We start from the raw sequence: 25,568 nt of genomic DNA on the forward strand, positions 1-25,568 counted from the left end.
AGGAGAGAAGGAGGGAAAGGAGGAGGAGGAGGGAGAGGAGAAGGAGGAAGAGGAGGGAGAGGAGGAGGGAAAGGAGGAGGAGGGAGAGGAGGGAGAGGAGGAGGGAGAGGAGGAGGAGGAGGGAGAGGAGAGGAGGAGGGAAAGGAGGAGGAGGAGTAGTAGAAGAAGATGAAGAAGAAAGTTCAGTTATCCATCATTCAGTTTTAAACCATAATGTCAGGGCATTTAGAAGGGTTTACCCAACAGTAACTTTAATGTATATAAAAGTTTCACACAAAGTGAAACTAGGTAATATTCAAGTGCTTGTTATTCTTTGTACTCTGCTTTTAGTTCCAACTTTTAAAAAGCTAAAACGGGTTGTTCATGCCTATGAGTTTGTTGCTGCTGCTTTGCTCTATTCCGTCTCCTTCTCACAGGCACACAAAGAAAACCACAGGCTGCTCCAGGATAAGTGCATGAAGATCCCTGGTGTAAAGAGTCCCATAAAAATGAACACTTCCCCTAGACTATTTCCCAGCTCCGTGAGTGCACTCTAACTGCACTTTCAACTTCAAAATGAAAGAATAAATGCTTAACTGGAGAAAGGGGAAGACAAAAGGCAGAGGGAAGCGTGAATAATAAGAATATACCAAAAATCTTTATAAACCATAGGAAAAAAAACAATCTATGTAGAATCAGCATTATGGTTCCTAAGCAAGAAAAAAATCAGCAACAGCTACTATCCTCTGAAAACAAAGCTTAGTAATGTTAGCATTCCTAAAAATTGTGTATCAATACAGACAATTAATTCAATCTTTAAATTCAATGAAGAAAAGTCCACAGATGTTTTTGAGAAATGTAGCATGTATTTTCACTCTATGCTAATTATGGTTTATACAATCCCATCCAGATGGGCTTGCATGCACAGTAGCTAATTCAGGCCAACTGTCTTCAAACATGTTCTCTCTGAACTGTAGGTAGGCTCCATAGACCTCTAAGTACTCCCTAATCTTATTAAGAATATCTGTCATTCCCAAGGGTTTATGCGATAGTTCATGTGTGGTTCAGAGTGAGAGCAGACTGGTTCACAAATAATGCCTAAAGGAATACACACATTCTACGGTGGTCTAGACTTTCAGAAGTGTGTACATTATTGTACATGACATAAGATTATCAGGTTGGGGTTGATGAGTTGAGTAATATTGATGGTATGACTTGTATCTGTATAGCTATTTTTTTACTGCCTCCATTAGTTTAGCATGAAATAGTAAAGTAACTGAGTTTACACAGAAAAGAAGTCAGCTAGAAGCTTTTAAAAAAATCTGACTTCTGATGCTTTGAAACATCTTCCTAAAGCTGCACTTTATTTAACTTGAGCAAGGTTGTTTAGCGTATTTTCTTACTTAAAACTAATATCAGAAGATACTTAAAGACTGAAATATATTTTGTAAACAATTCTCATTTATATATGAGCATAAGATTGTTGTCTTTTTAAGGCTAAGAACTCTAATTTATTTTAATATATGGTAACAAATAAACAGTCCATTTGAAAAGTAAATAGTAGTAAATTTTCCAAAGAACTCATTAAATACAGTATGATTACATTATAATATATTATTTAGAAATAAATACACACTCCTCAAGACTTCTCAGTAATGCTACAGTGTCTGGAAACATATAAGTGACTATCTTGGTCATTTGTAGAATATACTATAAGCATAGAGAAGTGCAGTGTTTGAGTCCATAAGTGCACAATGCTAATAAGTCATTTTTAAAATACCAAAAGCATGGTGTTTAAAGTGTTGTTTTAGTTTTCTTCAGGTAATTTTATATAATTTAGATAGTTTTCATATTTCCATTAAAGTACTTCTTATAATTGTTGAAAATCCTCATAGTAGCCAATTAACTGTTGATTTTCAACTTTCATTGACATTAGAGAAACAATCTTTTCAATTTCTTAGATGATTTATATTTTATGTGTATGAGTGCTTTGCCTGCATTGTATATATGTGCATCACATGTGTGCCTGATGCCTGTGAAAGTCAGAAGAGTGCATCAGATCCTGTAGAATCTAAGTCACAGATTGTAATGAGTCTCTATATGGATGTAGGAAATGAGACACCAGGTCATCTGCATGACAGCCAGTGCTCTTAACTCCAAAACTGTGAGCAAAATTTATTTTTCACTTGATATAGTTTTAGTTTTTAATGTTTCTATTTTATGCCTATTAATAGTTGGATGGGAAATAAATGGTTTTGTAGGAAAGTAGTATCTTTTATTTAGGACTCATATAAGAGCTGTCAGAGCTATGAATGAGTACAGGTGCTTATCAAGAATACTAGGAAATTACAGAAATGTACATTTTTTGTAAACTTACGCAATTGCATAAATTTTGATTTTAATGCAATGATTTTTAGTATTCACAAAAGTGTAGTTTCCTGTTTTAAATAATTGAGGTTCTTTCCTTAGTCACATAGAATAAATGATTCTCCCCTATAGAAAATGACTTAACACACTTGACATGCTTGCAGTTGCATATAGTTTCTGCAATATTTGTAATCTGGGATGTTTTTAGAGGGTATATAAATGCTAAGGCCCTGAGAAGAGGGGTGCACTGTTGGTTGTGGTTTATTAAGTAATAGTGCACAGAAAAGAAACAACAAGAAGAAATTAGATATCTAACAGAGAAAAGCAAACTTGCCCCAAGGAACTCGATGCCCCAATTTGTGGGAAGTAATCTAATCATATCATTGCCCCCTTTCAGACCCCTGACTTTACTCAGGGATCTCTTTCCTTTCCTGCCTATCATTTTTTCTCTCCTATTTAGAGTTAAGAGGTTGAAAGTGTGGGGGAATAAGGGTGGAGAAGTGCAGAAGAAAGAAGAACTCACGAAGTAGCCAAAGATAAGCTACAAGTTATTCCATAGATATTCATTTTCTTATGAATAATTCAAAAAATTTTAAAGCATGTGTTTCACCTGCAAATTTATAACAAGGTTAAATGCCATTAAGTCTCTTTTCAAAACCTTCATAAAGTCTGCAGCACTGCTCACTAGCTGTCATTGCAATGGTCTACTATTCAACAAGATGCTTGTTTCTTTTGGACATTCGGTCTATTTGAATGTCTATACTCAGTGTACCCAAACCAGAAGAGATGAATGTGTACAGTGGCATATAAGAAGTCAACCATCCCAGCATATGATTGGAGGATTTGCAACTTTTTGGCATGTCATTTTCATGAAATCATTCCTGCACATATGAGTCTCCCTCCAGTAGGGTAGAAGTCTGATTTGCTTAGATTCGAGCCATTTTCAACAAGGGCTCAGAAACAGACTTAACTGGGAGGGGCAATAGCTCCCAATGGTGTTTAACAGGGATTAGGTGCTCAGATTAGCCACCTGCCAACTGATGATCTTTCTAGAATGAGGTGGAAGAAACATAGAGAGCATCTGTACAGGTCAAAGTTCAGGCATGAGAGTTGAAGTCCCTGGGAAGTCAGGAAAATAGCCCGAAGACAAGGACCACTAATGATGTGTTAGCACAAGGAGGGCTTGACACTAGGAATGAACTTCCTCTGTTTCATAGTTTGCATCCAGCTGTTAAAATCAAGGGACTTGGCCAGAGCTATGATAAAATGAGAAAGCATTGAATTTGCATGCATCTGAAAACATATCTATACATTGGAGTAACATAAAAAAATATGGGTTAAATGCTAAAATATCTATTTATACTCTCACTATGCTTAAGCAAAAGTGTAGTGGCCTTTATTTCATTTGACCGAGAGATATATTAATGACCTATTATTGAATGAATATATTTAATCTTAATGACTGTGTAAACACAAATTAATAGCTTAATAAAAGATCAAACAATATTTAAAAAGAAAAAATTAACAGATTGATATTAATAATCAATTCATGATAAATAATTACTTCTACTAAATTATTTATTAATTTTGTTATGTCTAGTAATGTAATAAATGTTTTCTTATATGTTCAGAAATATTAAAAATTATTTTTCTCTACTTTAATATTTCTAAGAGTCACCTATAAAAACATATTTAGAAGGACATAATCATTTTATGTCATTTCTGTGATTCTTTGTCAATGTATATGTCCCAATTTTATTTTATTAGCACACTGTTGCTATCTTCAGATACACCAAAAAGGGCATCAGATCCAATTACAGATGGTTGTGAGCTATCATATGGATGCTGGGATTTGAACTCAGGTCCTCTGGAAGAGCAATCAGTGAGCCATCTCTTCATCCCCAGTCCTAATATTTGAAAGGTCTAATTTTCATCCTTAAAATATTGTCTGTGAAAATATCTCAAAAGCATAGTAGTTATTGGCTTTGAAAAACAGCAAATCAAGATTGTTACACTTAAAAGAAAATGTAGCATATCACTCAGGGTAGGATTCCAGAGTTGTCTGTACTATTGATCCCCGCTATTAATCTTCTTCAGATTGCCTGGTAATCATATATTAACATGTTTGTGTTCCTACTGCTTCCTCCAAAAATGAGATACCAGTCTTCCAAACTGTGTCCTGGGGTTCAGACAACACAGTCTGGTCAAGACACCAAGAGTATGCCTGACACAAACATCTCTAGAGCGCATTAGTCAGGTCTGACTGAGTCTTCTGAGATCCATCAGGCATGCTTCTCTTCGGAAGGTTACCCTGCAGATGCCCCAAAAAGAGAAATTGAAAAGACATGAACCCTGCTATTATGTAGGGTGCTGACTGCATTTGAGGAAGGTAGGGAATAGTCAGTTCTTGGGCTTTAGTAGGAAAGAGGTTTGTAGGACCCAACTGGACGAGAATTTCAAAGGTATAAAGGTATAATAATCCCATCATTGTGGATTAATAACAAAGTCACAACCTGTAATTTTTTAAATTTTTTCACTCTAATTTTAGCTGAGACTTTTAGGACCACTGAGAAGTTAGAGTATGCAAAATCTAAATGAGACCATACATACTTAAAGACTAAGAAAAATTACTTATGTCACATAAAATTTTACATAGAGGTTTGGAGGTTTCATGGAAATTACTGTCCAGTCTTCCTCCATGGAGAAAATCTGTGTGACCATAAATATCAGATTCAAACTTAATAAAATCTTCTATTGTCACATATATTTAAGATTCTACTAGAATGTACTAGTTGTTTAATTCATATGCTGAATTCAAATAAATAATTACCAATATAATAAGCATCATCTTTTACCCTCTTGTGTCATTTTCAACTACACTATGAACGTTAACTCATTCTCAGAAACAAAAGGAACTCACTACCCAAATTTAGGTGTATTCACAATTCTCCCTGCTCCTGGTGTTATTTTACCTGGCACTGCCATGAGAAATCTCATGAGGTCATTTTTCTTGAGTTACAGTCAAAAGAAACAAATTGAAAACCAGCCATTAAACACATTGTGCTTGACTTCTGAAGCAATTCCAGAATGTTAATATTATTCTTGTCATCTGCCCCAATATATGTACTAATTTTTTATTTTATTTTTCATTTTTGGCGGTCTGATAGGCTCAAAGGAATGAAAGAGTGAGGGGAATAAACTTATATGAGTAGCCCACATTCTAGCTAGTGATCACCTAGAGGTTGAAGTTGGACAATGAATCATATCTAAGCATCAAAGTTCCACAAAGTTTATCTTGTTTACTTTGGGTCATTGTCACTGTGTGTGTGTGTGTGTGTGTGTGTGTGTGTGTGTGTGTGTGTGTGTGTGTGTGTGTTTGCTGTTGCTGATATTGTTTCATTATTCTGGTCCTGATAGCAAGGGTACTTGTGTAACTTAATGGTTGACCTCAGTTGATGTCATTAGCTTACTGATTACATCAGGACCAGAGCATACACCCATGCTTCCAACTACTGCTTAAGTAATTTTCTATTGAGTATCTTAATGCACCTTCCAGAAACAGTTAATGTCTTCCTGGGGAGAAGAAACTGGTAGTATTGTCATATTTTGGAGAAAATGTTTGCACAGTTCATATAGAAAGAGACGCTGTAAGAATGAGGCCCACATAGCTATTTACAATAATATGTCTGGCTTATTACAAACTCATTACAATGAGTCTGGTTCTTTCTTTCTTTCATCATCAGTCTAAAACTCTCCTAAAATGGAGGTCTGGAAGGCAGTCCTATGTCTTAACTAAAGGAACACAGGGAAGAGTTCACACAGATGAATCCTGAAGGCACATAGCCTACAACCAGTGCATGGACAGGTGTATTATGGAATATACTATTTAGATTATGCAGAGTAAAAGTGCTGTAGCCGTTATTCTTGTTGGGAATAGCTGGGAATATAAAATTTTGGTGATTTGCTTTGAGTTTATGGTGTTACCCAAAAGCAAGAAATTCAATGGACTCCACGGGCTGACTTTTTGTGATTTAGATATATCTTCAATTTTAAGAAAAAAATTTGCAGCTACATTTTAATACCCAGTGAGATCAAAAGATGGGGAAGGTAAATTAGCCACAGTTTTGTGGATTTCATTCCTGTTGGATGAAGTGCATGGTTGGCTAGATTTTATCGCCTCAGAGGAAAATGATTCTTCAAAAGTGTTTTAGCATCTCATATTTCTAAGCCTCCTTAAACCATTGAAGCAATGACATCATCTAACTTAGAACACACTACATTCAGTACCCACAAATGCAGAAAAAACTTTTCTATTATGCTCAGTGTCTACTTTATATAAGCCTGTATCTTTAAATAACTCATATTTGTAAATGTAAGAGTAAAAAAAGAACAACAACAAAAAAGTCTTACTCTTATTTTTACCTTCACATGCATGCCTTGTTGTTAAGGTGACTAAATTCCGTCCTTGAACAGCTTGCTAAATGTTAAGCAATTTGACTGTGTAAAATTATGCGTGTTTGTTTTCTTCCAGGAGAATAATCTCACTCGCTGGAGCAACAGCGTTTGGCTCACTTTTGTTGTTTTCTTTCTTTAGATTTTCTTTTCGGTTTGCATTGCATTCTGGGGAGTAAGAAGCATAACGCACCTCGCCTCTGGCTCTTGGAAAAAGCCTTAGTGCGCACGCGTCCGTCAGTCCTGTCAGTTGTCCGGGCTACATCACCATGACACAGAGCAAGATCGGTATCTTCCATGGTACCCACAGGAGCTACTTCATGAAAAATGAAATCATCTCTTTACCTGTGCTTTCCACATTTGTTTTTCTCTTGAAATTAATGTGAATTATTTGTTTTTGCTCTCACTAAAAACCTAATGATTCATACCCATTGGATCCATTGGGGCTGTATTCACTTCTCTCTCTCCGTGGCAATGTATATGGAAAGGAAATGGTGGCTTAAAGATTTTAAAGAGTGAAAATTACATTTGTCTTCTTGTTTTGACAACTTTTCCTTTATCATTTGTTAAAAGTATTCTTACATACATCTCTGATGTCTTTCAAGTGCATTCTGTCTGTGTGAGCCTGCATCTACCTCTGCAAATGAACCATCTGTGGTGGTGAATTACATAAAAACATACCAACTACATGAAAAAGATTAGAATTGGAAAGAATCGATCTGTTCAACAGGTTAATCTAGAACATGTATTTCTAAAAGTTATTGCATGTTGCAATAACTTGAGGAGGACATCACAATTCCTGCTGTTTCAAATGGTCATAATACTGATAATAAAATAATCTCAACAGAACTGACAAAGCTGGTATGCATACAGTGCTTATTAAATTTTAAAAGTCTTTAATATGTTTCATTTGCAGGAAACTCACAGAGCTAAAAACTGAGTTGAGAAAAAGTTTGATAACTTTTGCAGTCCATGTCAAAAGTGCTAATCTAAATTAATGATTTCCATGACTCTCAATGTATATGCATCATGGAGATTAAATGGTGTCTTCACTGTAAGTGTGTTTCTAAAGACTGCAAGAAAGAAACATAGGATGCTCTCATAGAATCAGGTTGCAGGTGCTTGTACACCCACGAGACAGGGCTAAAGCATATTTACTTTTCAAGCTGGGACAGCAAAAGAAGATTAACTTTGCATGATGAAAATATTAATTATATCTCAAGCATCAGAAGTGGGTCTGGCTTTTCTCCATTCAGGTTTTTATACTTCTTAATTAAACACAGGAGGCAAACAAATTCTGAAGTCCAAAGTAAATATGAAGCCCTGTTTCAGGGCCTCCCTAACAGGCTTGGCTGGCCCTCACAGGTACAGAGCTACCTTACAGCAGGGGGCCCTCTGCTGGTACAAAATTATTAATGTATCATTAAAGTTCTTAAGACACATACTGTATTTTCTCTATGCTACTGTGAAAGAGCTTGAAGAGGCTCAAGACTCCATATGAACAACAATGCCAACCAACCAGAGCTTCCAGGAACTAAGCCACTAACCAAAGACTATACATAGACTGACCCTGGACTCTAACCTCATAGGTAGCAATGAATATTCTAGTAAGATCACCAGTGGAAGGGGAAGCCCTTGGTCCTGCCAAGACTGAACACCTAGTGAACATTGATTGTTGGGGGGAGGGTAGTAATGGGGGGAGGATGGGGAGGGGAAGCCCATATAGAAGGGAAGGGGGAGGGGTTAGGGGGATGTTGGCCTGGAAACCAGGACGGGGAATAGCAATCGAAATGTAAATAAGAAATACTCAAGTTAATAAAGATAAAAAAAGAATCTCTATGTTATAGGTCACATCATTCAATTACGGGGAAAAAAGAGTATTTTTTATAGATTCTCAAGTTTTTATTTAGCATTTCAGAAGAGTTTTATGATGGAGAAAGACAGAAAAGACATACCAAGACATATTGAGAGACCGAGACAGACAGATAGACAGACAGACAGGCACACACACATACACACACACACACACACACACACACACACACACACACACACACACAAACACACACAAAGTGAGAGAGAGAGAGAGAGAGAGAGAGAGAGAGAGAGAGAGAGAGAGAGAAAGAATATGCAGGGGTAGTTTAAAAATGACTTTAATGATGAAAATAATTCATGTGCAACAGTATTTATTTTTTTAAAAAACTCATGTATTTTTGTGTCTTTTCTAACTTAAATTTTTTCAGTTTGATTTAGATTATTTTATTTTAGAAATACAGCTATTTTCAAGTTACCAATTTCCAAGTCTTTGAATATGAATATGGTTCCCACAGAGGTGATGTGCCCAGAGCCTCTGTGCATGAAATAGGACTTTTATTCACCTTCAACCTTGCTAATTTTCCAGTCCTATTTTCTGAGGCAAACACTAATGCATGATGACAGATCATGAAACTCTTAGTAATATTATAAATTGATGTTGAATGATTCCATGTAATTTATGCTGGCTCTTGACTGGAAGGACTTTAATTGTCCCTATTTCTCTCTTTCTCAAGAGAATAGCACTAAAAACAGGGCTTGTCTGTTACTCATTTTGATGGAGAGGTACACTCTGCCTTTGCAAAAATCATGGAGACACTCAGTCCTGCTTATCAACCTAAAGAACCAAAATGGACAGGTGTTTCTAGCGTAGAACTCTATGAGCAATAGGTAATGGGACCACTAAATCATTGCTGAAACAGATCTTGTGACACCATAGTGGAGAAATCTGAGGAAGGTTAAATCATTTGCCCGATGTCACCATGCAACACAGTAGGTGCCGTTTATTTTTTTCAATTCTCTGAATTCTAAGAGCAAAGACTGTGACAATTCTTCATTTCCTGTTACAAGGTATTCTGAGAGAAACTCAAGAATTACAGGCTCAGAAGCTCTGGTGCAGAGTATGCCATTAGTCTCCAATTTGATGTTTCCACTTCAAAAAAGATTGAAAGAGAATTCTGTGTGTAATAGTCAAGAAGGTTTGTGTGTCCTGGGCTTCTAAACCTTGTACTATTGGTGTCCTAATTAGCTTTCTATTTCTGTGATAAAGACCAGGTTACTGAAGCAACTTGGGGAGAAAATAATTTATTTCATCTCATACTTCAGGAAATGCAAGGTGGGAGCTGAAGCAAAAATCTGGGACAATGATGTTTACTGGCTTGCTTCCCGAGGCTTGTTTGGCCTGCTTTCTTATACAATAGAGCATAGGGTGCCAATTGGGTGCACTACCCATGGTGAGCTTGACCCCCCTATATCGATTACCAATCAAGAAAATTCCACGGACTGGCCTACAGGTAATCTGATAGAGACATTTTCTTAATTTTGGCTCCTCCATCCAGGTGACCTTGGCATGTATCATGTTAATTCAAAAGATAGCTAGGACAACTGGTAATGTGCTATTATATATAAACTTGTTAGAGACAAAAATTTCATCCCTGTTCTTACTCTGTATGTGTCTCTAGAATTTTCTATTTGCTCTCCTGCCATTAGTTAACTTATAATCATATTTCTTGAATTTCAACTGATCTTCACAAGGCCATGCTATTTTGGATATGTGATTCTGTAACTGCATTCAGAGGTTGAACTAGCAGTCAACTGAATGAGCCCTCCTAATATTTGGGATTCCTGGCTTATATTATTATTCATCAGTTTCCAAAACTCTCAGTCTGTTTTAACATATAATTAACTGTTCAGTGAGGAAACTACAATAGGAATACTGAGGGGCAGTCCTTAACATACAGCAGGTATTGTGGTCTAAAGTTTATTAATGAAAGCAGTAGTAACTGGAATCTTTTCCTTTTGTGTTTTCCACTCTCCATTTTCTGAAAACACTCATGTAAGCTGAAAAACACAGAGCATCTAAGCTTCCATAATTTTAAAGTATTGTTCATGTCATGATTTTCAGCAACTCCATGGAAACGAAGGCTTCATCTAAGCTTGTCTCCAAGGAAAGAGACTGCCAACATTGTATCCATGATCAGAATACCTATTTCCAAATCTCATCCTGCCCTCCCTTCTTTTCAGTAGCACAGCAGTGTAGTCTATTTTCTCATAAAAGACAAAATCAAAAATGTTACTCTGAAAAGACAATGGTTTGCCTCTGTCACAGTAACTAACCACTCTAGAGTTGGGTTTAAGTCCTACTCTGTGAGATGAAACTCATGCGTGACACTGCTTTGGTGGCCGAGAACCTGAGCAGAGATGGGCAATGGCCTAGGGAAAAAAAAACCAACAAATACTACTGCTCCACTGAAGGAATGTTTACAATGACTCCTATCGACAGTCTGCCATACCCATACATCAGTGACTCATTTATCCATCTTCAGAGAGGCTTCCTCCTATATAGCGCATGAGAATTAATTCAGAGAGCTACTGGATAACATCCAGAGGGTGAGAATGGGATATCTGCATCAAACCACTCCTGTAAGAGCTCAGGAAACTCTGTTCAACAGGAGAGAGAAAGACTGTAAGAGACACAGGTAATGGCTGATTGCAAGGCTCCAGTGTCTTTCAGACACAATATGAGTGACACACATGTGAACTGACAGAGACTGTAGTGGGCCGCATAGGACCTGGAAAGGGTTAAGCCAATTGGTGCCACAGTGCTGACCCGTGGAAGTAAACAGGTTTGTTCAGTCCTAACATAGAAGTTATCTCTAGTTGTCATCTGTTTGCAATGGAAAAAATAACATTCTGTAGTGGAGTCTCACTGAATAGGTTAATCATGTTCAACAGTATATGACCAATACCAAATGAACTCCATGGTATTGATGTAGACTTTTTGTTTGGACATTTTGTGTGTGTGTGTGTGTGTGTGTGTGTGTGTGTGTGTCTGTGTGTGTGTGTGTCTGTGTGTGTGTGTGTGTCTGTGTGTGTGTCTGTGTGTGTGTGTTACTGATTTTTGGCTTATATATAAGATTTCTGATTTTGCTTTTTTGCTTGTGTGTGTATCAATTTTTAGAATTTTTCTAATTTGTTTGGACAGTTTGTTTGTTTTCTTAAGTGAGAGGTAAAGAAGGCATAGAATGGGCCAGTAGAGAGGTGGAAAGAATCGTCAGAGATTAGAAATGGGAAAAGGAAGATTAAAGTATATTATATAAAAATAATTCCAATTAAAAGTGAACAAAATTAAAAATAAAATCTTATAAAATAAAATATAAATAACATGGTTCTGTATTGCATATTCAGTGTTTTGAAATTCCACTGCTCACCTGCCATCTAATCAACCCTTCCAACAAATGCTACATCCAGAATCTATCATTTAATTATAGATAATAATAATGTGGTTATAAACACACTATTTGGATCTACTATCCAAATAGTGATCTATTTGGCATCTTACTATCAATAAGTGCAAAGTTCCAATCATCATATGTTTTTATTATTTATTACTTAGCAAAAGAAATAGGAATTATATTTTACGCAATAATTATCCATGTTCTCCTTTCTACCCCCTCACCCTTCCCCTCAGCACTAGGGATCAAACCCTGGGATTCTCTCATGCAAGGAAAGTGCTCTATCACTAAGTTACATCTCTGTCTCTTATGTAGAGATTTTTCTAGAAAAATCTAGAAAATCATGATGGGAGCATTCATTTAACAACCTTATATTGGGCTTCAGGGTAATGTGTTACAAAGTTATTTTCATGATAACATACTGAGCTTTTGTATAAGTAGTCTAAAGTATAATGGGGGAGCAGTTGTCTTCCTAAAACGTGCAAGGTATTACATTCAATTCCGAGAGCATGAGGAAGGAGGGAGAAAGTTCTTCAAGCTCTACTATTACGGTTTAAGGCAGAATTGCTGACATTGTAAAGATCTTAACAATGATAAATATGTGATGGTGATTAAGGAAGCCTGGAATTTAAGAATGTCACAGGATGTAAGTATCTGCATCTTTCTCTGTCAGCTGCTTGTTGGGCCTCTCAGAAGATGGTTGTACTAGGCTCCTGACCCAACCAATGGACTGAAGTTGGGGACTGCTGTGGTTGAATTAGGGAAAGGCTGGAAGAAGCTGAGGAGGAAGGCTACTCCTTAGGAAGACCAACAATCTCAACTAACCCAGACCCCTGAGATACTTCACACTGAGCCACCCACCAGACAGCACACACATGCTGGTCTGAGGCCACCGACACACATACAACAGAGAACTGCCTGGTCTGGCCTCAGTGAGAGAAGGTGCGCCTAAGGACTTGAGGCCCCATGGAGTAGAGAGGCCTGACAGGCGGTGAGATGGGAGGAGATGGGAGGAGGAGGAATAGGATGAGGAACTGTGGGACTGTGGACCAGGAGGGGGTAATGACTGGACTCTAAAAGAAATACAAATAATAAAAAAATAATAAAAAATAAAAAAGAATGTCACAGGAAAGGCATTATTGAATACCTTTATAAATATTTAAATGTCACACTGATTTTAACATGTATTACTTTATCTGTGCTTTAAAAGAAATTAATCCTGATAGTTTTATAGCAGGGAAGTTTCGGGACAATGGGGAGGGACAAGCTATGGAATAGAGAAGGGCATATGGTTGAGAAATGTGATCATAGTTCCTGCTTCTGTCCGGATTCTGTAAATTAAGAGCCATCGATAGAGAGATTAAGCACACACTGCCTTGGGTGTTGTAAGCACTATATAGGAGCAGTTTTGACAGAGTCTCTTGTATTAATGTCAGAGATTCATAAGCAGTGGAGTGTTCTCCATTTAACAGTGTTGTAAATATAATCGATTCTCATACATCATTCACTTTCCATTCAATCCTGACAAAATGAATCTAGTGCCTGCCCTTAGTGCCCACAGTGAATTTTAACTCATAGGGAAAAATGATACATGGTATGACTACCGGTGTTTAAGCATGGCTATTTCTAGTAGGAGTTACTATGGTACACTTCAACAATAGCACCTGGCAGACAAGTGACACTTTACAGAAGCATTGCTGGAATTTGCAATAGTGTATAAGATGAAAAAAATTGATAAACTGCCAATTTGCCGTGATGGTTGTTCCTCAAAATTAAAAATGCACACATGGTAAAGTATGTGTTGAAGAGTCTAAAACATTTTGAGCTGGGCATGTAGCTTGAATGAATGTTTATCAGTCACTGCGATTCACAGTGTCATGAGGGGTTAGTGATATCTGTTATTACAGGAAATATGAATAGAGGAGCCAAGAAGCAGCATGTGCGGTTTAAAAGCCAGGGTTATCTTTAAGACGATCACGTCTACAGGACGTGTTTCAGCACAGGGAACTGCTTTAGGCACGTAGCATGAGGAAAAGGAATGGATTTTCGTCCAGATTAAAAGACTCCACTAGGTTTGCTTCACTTATTAAACAATCACAGTCTCCTAGTGCACAAACATAATTAAAGTCCTGACTCCAGAAGCTGAAGCCTTTAGGATCAATTAAAGGATGCTAAGCTGCTCTCCCACAATGCAGCAAAAGAACAACCTTTTAACCACCTACTAGAGTCATTTAAAAGGCACGCATCACATCAAATACGAAACATCTATCACTATTGTATCAATCAATGTTTAATAGAGAAAAATCAAAGCACTTTGTTGCTGGTGAGATGAATACAAATTCTGGTGGATAACAGCATGGTAGAAAAATAGCATTTTTTTCTTATTTAAGAAACTAGTACCATGTGCATTGTTATATGCATGATTATTGGTGTTCGGAGAGATACATTTATAACCTAAAATATATTATGCCCACAGGAGAGTGAATTATCTACAGAGGTATTTTTTAAAACAGTAATAAAAAAAGAGAGGCAGTATATTTTCCGCCAGACATCAGACTGAAATAGTGTGTGGTGTTTTAAAGAGCCTGTGGTGCTGGAGATTGTAGCTTGACTTTGCACATGCTAAGCAGGTGCTCAGTCATTGAATGACACATAGCATAAAGAATAGTTACATGGAGGAACCTATATTCTCCGTCAGTAGTGAGAGGTCTATTTAGAGTCTGCTAAATTTTGTTGGAAGCTATTCAAAACTAATTGGAAATTCTTCCACAAATATGAGTGAATGCTAACAAAATGTGTGAGGTATGGGAGCTGCAGCTTATACTTACAAATTGAAATCAAAACTCATAAACAAGAAATATAGATATTCATCTCTGTGGAAATAGATTGGAAGATTTAGTTCTTAAACGCAGTATCTTCCTTTGTGAGAATTACACACACACACACACCATATATATATATATATATATATATATATATCCACATATATATGTGAATAATATTCACTTTATATAGAATACAAACATATATACAATTTTAAAAGGATTAATTTACATTAGACATTGAAAAGGAATAAAGAGCTCAAAGGCCAGAAAATTTGTAGCAGCTGGGTTTACTGAAGTTCTAACAAAATGTCAAAGGCAAAATCCTTGATAAATTTGTTGAGTATGTTTGAAATTTGTCACAAATGGAAGCAATCATAAAATATCTGATCATTTGGATGGCTGTTTACCTCTTACAATAAATAGAGGACAAAAATTCTATCCATTAGCTATAATTTTCAAAACAAAGTCATTATTACCATAATTTAAATAGTCCAGTGTTAAGATTTTCTTAACATTGTTTTGACCATGTGATTATACATATTTACATTTGGCAAAAATGCAAAAATGCTGGGGAAACAGTTTTGAGCTAACTGTTGTATAACTCTAGCAATCCATAGAGTTTAGTTAAATAAATGCCTATATATATGTATATATATATACATATATATATGCATATACACACACACACACACACACACACAAGTATCAGAGCAACTCTGTTTGGTCATCGGCTTAGAAAATCACACTATATACAGCATTTTTCCATACTCTTCAGCATAGAGAGATCTATTTCAAAGATCTAGTGGCAGATCTCAGCACTTAGGTTTTCTTATATCCTAAAGATACCAATTTGATAAATACAAGAAATATTTTACAACTTTTACTAACTGATCAGAAAATTGATCTAGATATTTTCTAGATATCTCAGAATGTAAAAGCATTTTCTATGTAAGCTGACCTGGGTGTTTATATTGGTTAAATGAGAGCTTAGTTCTCAAAGGTGTCTTCTGACTTTATCTATAGACCATGTGTGTGCCCACTTCCCCCAGCCTTGGTTTCTCTCCCTCCCTCCCTCTCCCCTTCTTTCCCCCCCACTAACACACACAGACACACACAGACACAGACACACACACACACACACACACACACACACACACTCACAAATAATAGGTTTTGAACATCAATTAACTTTATGCAATCTACTCTATTATCTTAGAGGTTGGTTTGGGTTTTAATAATAAAAACAACTGAATTGTATACCATGTAATGTGATTCTGAGGTTACAAAATAGTATCCAGCTGGTTTGATGGTCTCTGGAGGCTTAGGTTTTCTGCATTAGAATGCAGGTTGCTTCTAAGAGCTCAACTCAGGTTTATGAGAACTGAAGTTTCTCATATCTGTCTACCTCAATAGCTCCCATTGAATTATTTATACCTTAAAATCTTTTAAAGGAAAAAAGGTTCATTTAGTTCCAGATACTTAATATCATGTCCCATTGAGCTTGGTCTAAAATTTTCTTTCCCATTCTGTTTCATATTTTATAAAACGTTCATTTTATTTAATAGTTTTATCAAACCACCTGACTCCATGTACAAATAATTTCAAATAATTTTCCCCAAATAAACTATTTAAACTGTAACACATTTAAATGAAAATGACTCATTTTCTCCAGAATTGGTTTCGTTTGGGTAAGAATAACGGGTGTAAGGTTGTATGTAGGATTTCCTGATAAATTAGCTGCTTACTTTTGACTCTACAAATAGAAAGTACTCACAAATAATGAATGCTATCATATTCAAGTCTGATTGCCCATTGTCTTAAGATCTTGACTGGACAGGAAGGTGGGATCCCATAACAATCATGTCCAAGGTCCTTTGTATTTCTGTCTGCAATGAGTTGTTCATCCAAATCGCTTTCATGTTGTAAAGGAATTGCACTTAGCAGTTTAGGGACTGTCTCAGTTGGTAAAGTATTCGTCATTTAGTCATGCTTACCTGATTTTGATTACCCACGCCCATGTTACAGCAGGCTACATACGCAGTATCTGTCTGTATTCCCAGCACTGGGAAGTCAGTGGATTCCTGGAACTGGCTAGTTAGTCAATCTGGCTAAATTGGAAAGCTATAAGGTTTGTGAAAACTCTCAAAAATTGACATGGAGCATGATTGAATAAGGCACCTGCATAGACTGCTGGCCTCCTTGGATCTGCAAACCCATTTGCATGAGCATATCCATGTAGATAATCATAAACACACACACACACACACACACACATATGTGCGCACACATTTCGCCTTTCTATAGTTTGTTATATCACTAATGAATTGTGAAGCTCCTAATTGCTCATTATAATCAGTAATGGATCAATGTTAGAAAAAGAAGTTGAGAACTAGAAAATTAGAATGCAAACCATTTTAATTTCCTTCCCCTAATGCAAAGTCCTAGCCCCCTTTACAAACTCAATCCTTTGAAATAGGCATCCCATTCTAACATCAGCTGTTCTCTGCAGCCATACCATTTGAGCACCCTTAACCTCCTCTACTGTCCATCTTCCTTTCTGGGACCTGTGTGTTTAATCTCATTGTTTGCATCTCTTTTACTCTGTTCTATCTACTCTGCTTAGGTTACATTTTATAGAGAGCTTGCTCTGCATTTCTTTCCATCCACTCATTTCACCACATTTTTAGTTGCTGCTGGTGCACATTGCCTTTTACTTCTTTTGTAGAATGAAAGGGCTTTGAGAATTCCTCCACGAGCATTTCCTCTGCTATTAAAAATGAATAAACAGTTGCCCAGTTCATACGCAGCACTTGCAAAGCTTGAGAACACAGACTTCACAAACAACTCAGGAAATTCAGGTCATCTGCTCCATATGGTTGTAAGTAGCACCATGTAGTAGCAGGGAAGGTCTTGGGACACAAAAGGAAATTGCTTACTATATCAGGAAACGTTCTCATTTTTATTTCACCATTAAATATGTGAGGTAAACACCATTTTACTGAAAGTATAAGTATAATTTTCAGAACCATAACCTATTGGCATGAAAATGCAGCAATGAGATATTATAATTTTTGCTATGGTTACTTTGTGCTAGGACCTACGAGAGGCCAAGATCGTCTATAAAAAGGAGCTTAGTTTGGATATCTCGATAATTGAAATTTATGACCCTAATTCTGCATCCTCCAGAGGCTCTAGGTGGAATGGGAGAAAGGAAGTGAGGAGCTGCTGCTGATGGGGAGGACATTGTCCCTGCACAAATGTTGACTGCCTTACATTCAGCCAGCAGTGATGTCGATATACTAGCTTTGTCCAGATCTCTAATAGAAGGGAGTCTCTGAAATTTTTATAAAATGAAAGCTATTTTCCTAAGTTACTTTCAAATGTTTGTTGTTGCCAATATCTATTAAGAAGAATCTTCAGGTTTGGAAATGGTTTATTCATTTTGTTCCCTGACATAATTTTTAACCATATTAATTGCAGTGATGGCATTTTTTTCTCAGTGCAAACACACACACACACACACACACACACACAGAGAGACAGACAGACAGACAGAGACAGAGAGACAGAGAGAGACAGGGAGAAAGAGAGAAAGAGAGAGAGAGAGAGAGAGAGAGAGAGAGTGCGCTATAGAGCGAGTCAGAGACACAGAGACAGAGAGCTTCCAAAGAGAATTTCCTCTTTTGTTTGTTTGTTGATTATTTTTTCTTTTGTTGAAAAGCTACATGCTATGGATATATTTGTGTGTGTGTCTGTGTGCCTGTGTGTCTGTGTGTCTATGTGTGTGTGTGTGTGTGTTGTGTATTCTGTTTCTTTCACAAAGTGTTCCTGAGACCAAAAACTAGTTATTTTCTTGAAATATTTCCCCAGAATATCATATAATGCTGTCACGTTACAGAAGGTTAATAAATATTAATGCTCTCTCTGCTCCAACAGTTTCTATAACCAGAGGAAAAACTGTAACTGTCTCAGTATTGGCTAATGCTCAATATAATAATTACCAGTTAATCTTAAATTGAAAGAAGGATTATAGAAAGCCACAAGGGACCGAAATTATCTCCAATGAACACGAAGATCCCTGATTACTCCTGCAGAAGTCCATGTAGACTTGAGCCTAGAAGATGAAAACAAGGGAAAGAATTTCTTTACAGACTGCAGTGATGGGAAAGTTGGCCAAGGGCAGAGCAGATTGTCCTTTCCTCTTTAACAGCAGACCTGCTGTTTCATTCTCTGAAGTTCATCTGCCTCAACCTCTGATTGTCCTATCTGCTCTCCATGTGGCCACCAGCTTCATTCAGAAAGTAACCTCACTCAGGAGTCCGGAGAACAAGTTTGCGCGCAGCAATCAAAAGTATAGGAGCCAGCACTAGCCCAATGGGGAATGATGGCAGTGAACGTGCTACAGATGGAGAACAGGGAGAGCCATGAGAGGTCCTAATGGGCTCTCGGCCCTACCCATTGACAGGCCAAGGCGAGGTGGCTATAGTAAGACCTTAGCGTCCCACAAACCTGTCTGTGACACCTCCCTCGTGATTGACAGCAAATAGAGACCGAAGCCAGGTCCTCAATGCAAATACCTCAGCCCAGCCTCTCTCTTGCTCTTCCCCCAGCTTCTTTCTCCCAACCGCATTCCATACTCCATGCCCCCCCCCCAGAGAAACGGGAGCAACAGAGAAAATTTAACTTTTATAAACTTTGTTAACCATATAAACACGTTAATTTCTGAGCTGAGAGTAATTTTATAACTCCGAGAATAATTATATAACTATTGTGCCAAGGAGTTTTATTATTTAAATAATTAAAATGTCTAAAACGCAAAGGTCAAAAAAAGAAAGAGGAATGGGGCTTTACTGAGAGGAGGTGAGCAAAGGGAAAAGTTGTTTTCTTTTGTTATTGCAAGTTCTGTGTTTTCAGATATAATCTCCATACAAAGGGCAAGCAAGAAAAACTAAATTGTTACAGAAATATTTGACAATTTTATGGTGCAGTGCTTAAGTTTTATGTAGAATAAATGACATATACTTTGATTTTCCGAATAAGTAAATAATTCAGAACAATTTATTAAAAATTAAAAAGTATATTCAATTATGTAAACTTGTCTAACATGAAATTGTTACCTTGAACTTTGGGAAGAATGTATTAAAGGGTTCACTTATCTACTTATTTACTCTTTGCACATTTAAAAAGAAAATCGTTTTACAAATGTCTTACATGGCTAACAGTGTGGGAAAGGTGAATAGGTCTAAATTAATTTTCTACTCGATTTCAGCACTTTTAAAGGGCTCAAAAGGAAATTAGACCAATCCAGAAATTCATTCTTTCTTTCCAACTTTTCCTTTTCCCATATGAGCAAGCCGGGAAGTGCCCAGATCCATTAGGGAATGTTTCCACTGTGTGGGAGAAACATCTGCAGTGAGCTTGGTGGACCACCAGAAGAGGACTGGAGGAAGCATGAGGGGGCGGAGGCGGCAGACAATGAAAAGAAAAATTGGGCGATGCTTGGGACCAAACATCCAGCTGAAGCGCTTAACCTTCGCTTTACCTCTTGCATTATATAAGAAGCACAAGACTCTTAGCATGGATATTAAAAACAATCTTATAATGTCGATGAAGGAGAGTTGAGGCATTTTGGGTTCTGTTCCTTCTTTGAGCGTGGGAAAGATTGTGCTTTGCTAGTTTTTAAAGAGACTTTAAAGAGACTAAGCGGATGGTTTGCATGAGCTGCTCCCTGTTTACTCTATGCAGCCATTTGTGAAGGTGGCCTCGTGAAGACCAGGAGCTGCAAGCCTCCTCTCAACCCAGAGGGAAGTACAATGAAGACGGGGTGTTGGGGGTGGGGTGGGGGCGGTGAACTCATTATAAAACATCAGGGACCAACCGGGGCCTGGGAAATGCAAATGATTATCATTAGAAAGGAATATGCTACTACTGAAGAAACACTTGAAGGAATAATGTGGTTTGCAAAACAGTCCTGCAATCTGCATTCAATCAAAAGGGACCAGAAATGCTTGCAAGGATCCTTTGTATTGTCTGGAGCCAAATGCTTTCTGGAACTCATGAAGAAAGCTTTGCAAAGTGGCATCTTACCAACAGAATATGAGTGAAACAATAACCAGCCTTAGAGTTGACTTTTGTAATAAAGGGGAGAAGGTTGGGTCCCAGAGTTAGAGTAGGGAGGTATATTCTTATACCTGTCAACTGCACCTGGGCTTTGCTCTGATCTATAGTGCTGTGGGCCTGGACATTTTGCACAGCTCATGCATTTAAAATTCACAGCATGAAGTTCCCCAAATCAAGTGTCACTTGAGAGACACTTAGAAGGCTGGACCAAAAGAAAAAAAAAAAAAAAGCTGCCATGAACTTTTGAAACCTGCACCATTAATTTTGATTCTGGACCAATTTAATAAGTCTCTTATACCCGGTGGTAATGAAATTCTATTAACCTTACTCTTGTAGAAAACAAGATGTAAGTTCTTTATAGATTACAGCTTGCACTGTTCACCTTTGGTTCAGAACCTTAGTGAACCAAGCTTTGTGTCCAATTAAAAGGAAAAAAAAAGCCAAAGAACCTTTACAACTAGCAGGCTATGATTAAATTCCAGGCAAGTCTTCTTCCTCTCTTCCTTATAGCTCCTTCCTGGCATTCTTGAGTGGTGAGTCTTCCTTAGGATGCTGGGGATCGGGCCTAAACTGTTCGCCATTGTACTGCACCTTACTGTGGTTATACACTGAAGAACTGTACATGTAGTTGCTACAGAAACCAATCAAATGGGATTCTGCGGAAGGGGTTTAGTTAATTCGAGAGTCTCTGCTCTCATTCTTTTACCAACAGGAGAAATACTGTAGGTACTTTTTCAACAAAACACTATAGAATTTCAGTGACATCAAGACCTAATGTGTTTACTGCCAATATCAGTCACACATACAATGACTACTTTAGGCTCTCTGATTTAAATGTATCACATGTTTAATTCATAGTTTTCTAAAAGAGGCACTAATGAAATTAGTTAAAATAAAATGAAACACTGAATAATAAGAGTAAAGATGAGACCCTGCCTGACCACAGCAAATAAAAAGTGTTATAATATAGATAAAAGGGGAATACCTTTTATGAATTTTATCCTTATGAAAACATTTTTTTCTTTCCATTCTAACAATGAAAGTTTTTAACAATAGATTTCTCATTTACTTTCAATTCTGGCCTTGAATCCTGGACAATATTTTCATAAAACAAAACAATTCTTTATTGTTTTGCTATGGCTAAAAGATTTGTCTATTTTTTCTTTTTTATTGGATATTTTATATATTTACATTCCAAATATTATCCCCTTTCCTGGTTTCCCCTTCCATTCCCCCACCCCCTGCTTCTATAAAGATGCTTCCCCCTCCACTCCTTCCCTCCTTTTGCCTTTTCTCCTTGCTCTTAGAGCTCTTTCTCCTTAGTGTCTTTCTTTTCCTCCTTTCCTTCCCTTCCTCTTTTCTTTCCCTCTTTCCCCCTCCTTGTCTTTCTTCTCATTTTATCTTTCTACCCGTTCCTTGATTTTATTATTCTTCCCACTATCCTAAGAGATATGCCTTTTCAATTTTTTTAAAGGGTTAGAAGGTCTATTCCACTGAACATGTAGTATTTTAAAAAATTAAACGTTTTAATACAAAATATCAGATACTACTGAATTTATTCAGATTTGTGAAAGACTAGGATTAAATTAAGAACTGTTTCCAGGGGAAATATTTCTAACAATGCTTCTAAACAAATTCATTAAACCAAGATGCAATTTTCTGCCTTATTAAAATGTGTTTAACAGTATCAACCATGTTAGGAAAACTGCTTCCAGGGGAGAGGCTGTCTCATTCTGTGAGCTTAATAAGCAGGGACTATGCAATCCCAGCTGTTTGTTGAGTAATTAAAAATAATTTATTTTCTATACTAATCATTTGACTAAAACTGTTGAATACGTGAAGAACTGGTTTGGTTTATTTTAACTGCACTGTGAGCAGATAATGGTTAATAGAGATTGTGGGGTGACTACTGTTAACTACCAGAGTAGCATATGGCCTCAGAGAAAGCAAAACGCTTAGCAGAGAGTATTGTGGTCTCTAAATGTAAGAATGTGCAGGGAACTCAATGTGTGTTAGTTTAGAAACTGTGTACACTGCGCTACAGCACACGTATCGTCCAGCAGCATGGACATGCGAGTACCGGGGAATGCTATCATATAGCAAACAGCGTGACATCAATGCTCTTTTTGTTGGAAGAAGAAGCTCCCGAGCATCCTGTTGGCCATCCCAAGCACATCGGTGTTGGTGAGGTTCAAACGCTCATTTGCTTTTGTGTTACAGAATCACAGAGCAGAGTGAGTCCCAGTAAAGGGCCATTTACTTGAACCTCTTCCAATTGTGTGGGTTCAGGAAGGGAGAAATAATTATTTCCTCTATACTTGAAAATAAACAAAAAACCAAGACAAAAAAAATAGAGATGATAAGATACACATATAAAGGAAAGATGCTCCATTGTATTATAAGAACTTAAAGGATATTTGAACAAAAATGTACTAATTATTTTCTAATTATTGCCAATTTTAACATACATATATGTTTGTGTGTGTGTGTGTGTGTGTGTGTGTGTGTGTGTGTGTGTGTAAATCTTTTCATTCATGAAGAAGCAGGTCTCCATTACTCCCAAGCTCTCAAGCCTGGAACTGCCCTGGTATTTGTGTATTATGACTTGCTATTCTAAGCACCTTTTGCAAGTACAACCCCACAACACACCGTGTTCTCCACTCATTAAATTAGCTTGTATTTTCATTGTAAAGTTAATGCTTCTCGGGGTAGTACATGTGGCCATCCCCATTTTTTAAAGGCTGAATAATGGTCTGCTTTATTCTACCATCCTGCAAGCCTCTCATTTAGTCATGAACATTTGGTTGTATCCACATCTCAGCCAGTGGGAATAATGGTGCCATAAATGTGTACAGTATATTTAGATACAATGGGATGATTATACATTTCATCTATAACCTGTTTAGAAGCTAGGGAAATCCTTTGGCTGTGCATTATACGCTTAGAAATGCAGGAGTAGGGTTCCTTGTTTGCTAACTCAAAAATTGTAAATACCAAGGCTTCATACAATAGAACGAAACAAAATCCACTAGAACTAAAATCCTAAGAAAGAGGACTTTTGCTTTTCGAAGGCCAGAACTTTTGATGGGTGGGGATTTTTTGTTTGTTCCATATGTGTGTGTGTGTGTGTATGTGTGTGTGTGTGTGTGTGTGTGTATGAATGTGAATGTGTGTGTATGTATGTGTGTGTATGAACATAACAATGTATATGTTCAATTAATGTATTGAAATTATTTAAGAATGTAAGGGCCAAGACAAAGGGGTTCACGAAAACCAATGACTAGGCCTAGCTTTTCTTTTGCTAACTCTAATCTTAAGCTTGTTTGTTTACTTTTGGCATTATGTCAGTGGCATAAACTGCACCTCATTAAAAATGATGCTTGTAAGATTTTTGGAGAGGACAGATGGTTTCTTTCATCTGCAAAAGTAATCTGGGTCCAAGAAAACTGATTTAAAATCCTGGTTTTTCTCCTGTGATTTTTCAGCCCATTTAAATAGGCATTATCTTTCAGAGCTAGTGAAGTGCTTTATAAATAAAGCCAGAAGCCCACCTGCTGTAGCTCTGGGCTGCCCAGGCCCAAGAGATCAGAAGATGACCTACTTTCTTGATCAGACAATGCTAAGGAGTTAGAACCAGAGTCTTTTTGAAACTTGACCCAAAAGACTATACCTACACTCTCGGTACAGAATGCAGTATTCTGCAGATACGGTTCAGGAATCCACACAGTAGGAGAGAGAGAGAATCAGCTCAAGGCCATATCTAGTTACCTTTGACCTTCACAAGAACACACTGGCATGTCCATGTGCAAACATATATATGGACATGAGATAAAGAGATGCTTGCCTTTTGAATGTGCTCAGTAAATATAATCTTTATAGCTATAGAACAAATGTTGAAGATTTAGTTTACAGAAGTTTGATTATAGTTAACATATTATTCAGAAGGATTTTGCCAAGGCAAGTTTTTCTGTGTCTACTTGGCATCCATATATGTACATACCCACACATGTATGTTACTCTGTTCCATAAGTGTCTGTGGGTTAGTGTGAAATGAGGACCACTGCACTGCACCCTCAGATCAGCACAATGTGAAGTGATCCAGTTTCCTTTTACCAATGTATTGGATAAAATAAATTAAAGAACCACCGGTAGTAAAATAAGGATTGTTCAGAGAACACTCCCACTCTTCCTCACTTTTTTCTTCTCCTCAGCCATCATAAGCAACTCACGCTGTGTGATCAGCTTTCACCCCTAATATAAATGGTCTGTGTTTAAACCTTTTATTCTTACATGAGAAAGGAAATCAAGAAAATCATGTTCTCTGTTGTACTGCGAGATAGATTTAAAGGTTGTTTTTCTGTTTTCCTTTTTGATAGTGACATCTATTGGAAAGTAAAAGAATATGTTTGCTGTTATTTTAAAGGAAAATAAGAACTAAAGTTGAAACCAACAATTTGAAAAATCGTGAACATATACATTTAAAAATAATCATTTTCATACTAGTCTGTACTTGCTTAGAATATCATGCAGAGTCTATATCTTTCCCCACCTACAGGTA

General features: G+C 37.1%; 1 protein-coding gene across 2 annotated transcripts in view; it reads left to right on the forward strand.

The window, feature by feature from the left end:
- Nucleotides 1-7,647, forward strand: part of Agmo (alkylglycerol monooxygenase) — a 331,357-nt gene extending 323,710 nt beyond the window's left edge. Inside the window, exons 13-14 of one of the 2 annotated variants that reach the window (XM_039112499.2) lie at nucleotides 2,090-2,143; nucleotides 6,941-7,320. In XM_039112499.2, coding sequence (XP_038968427.1) covers nucleotides 2,090-2,143; nucleotides 6,941-7,021 — 135 coding nt within the window. In that variant the 3' untranslated portion in view covers nucleotides 7,022-7,320. Of the gene's footprint in view, nucleotides 1-2,089; nucleotides 2,144-6,940 lie in introns of both variants that reach the window. The other variant, NM_001135899.1, reaches the window with a different exon arrangement.
- The last annotated feature ends 17,921 nt before the right edge of the window (nucleotides 7,648-25,568 follow it).

The sequence above is a fragment of the Rattus norvegicus genome, chromosome 6, assembly GCF_036323735.1.
Source record: "Rattus norvegicus strain BN/NHsdMcwi chromosome 6, GRCr8, whole genome shotgun sequence".
Taxonomy (NCBI): Eukaryota; Metazoa; Chordata; class Mammalia; order Rodentia; family Muridae; genus Rattus; species Rattus norvegicus.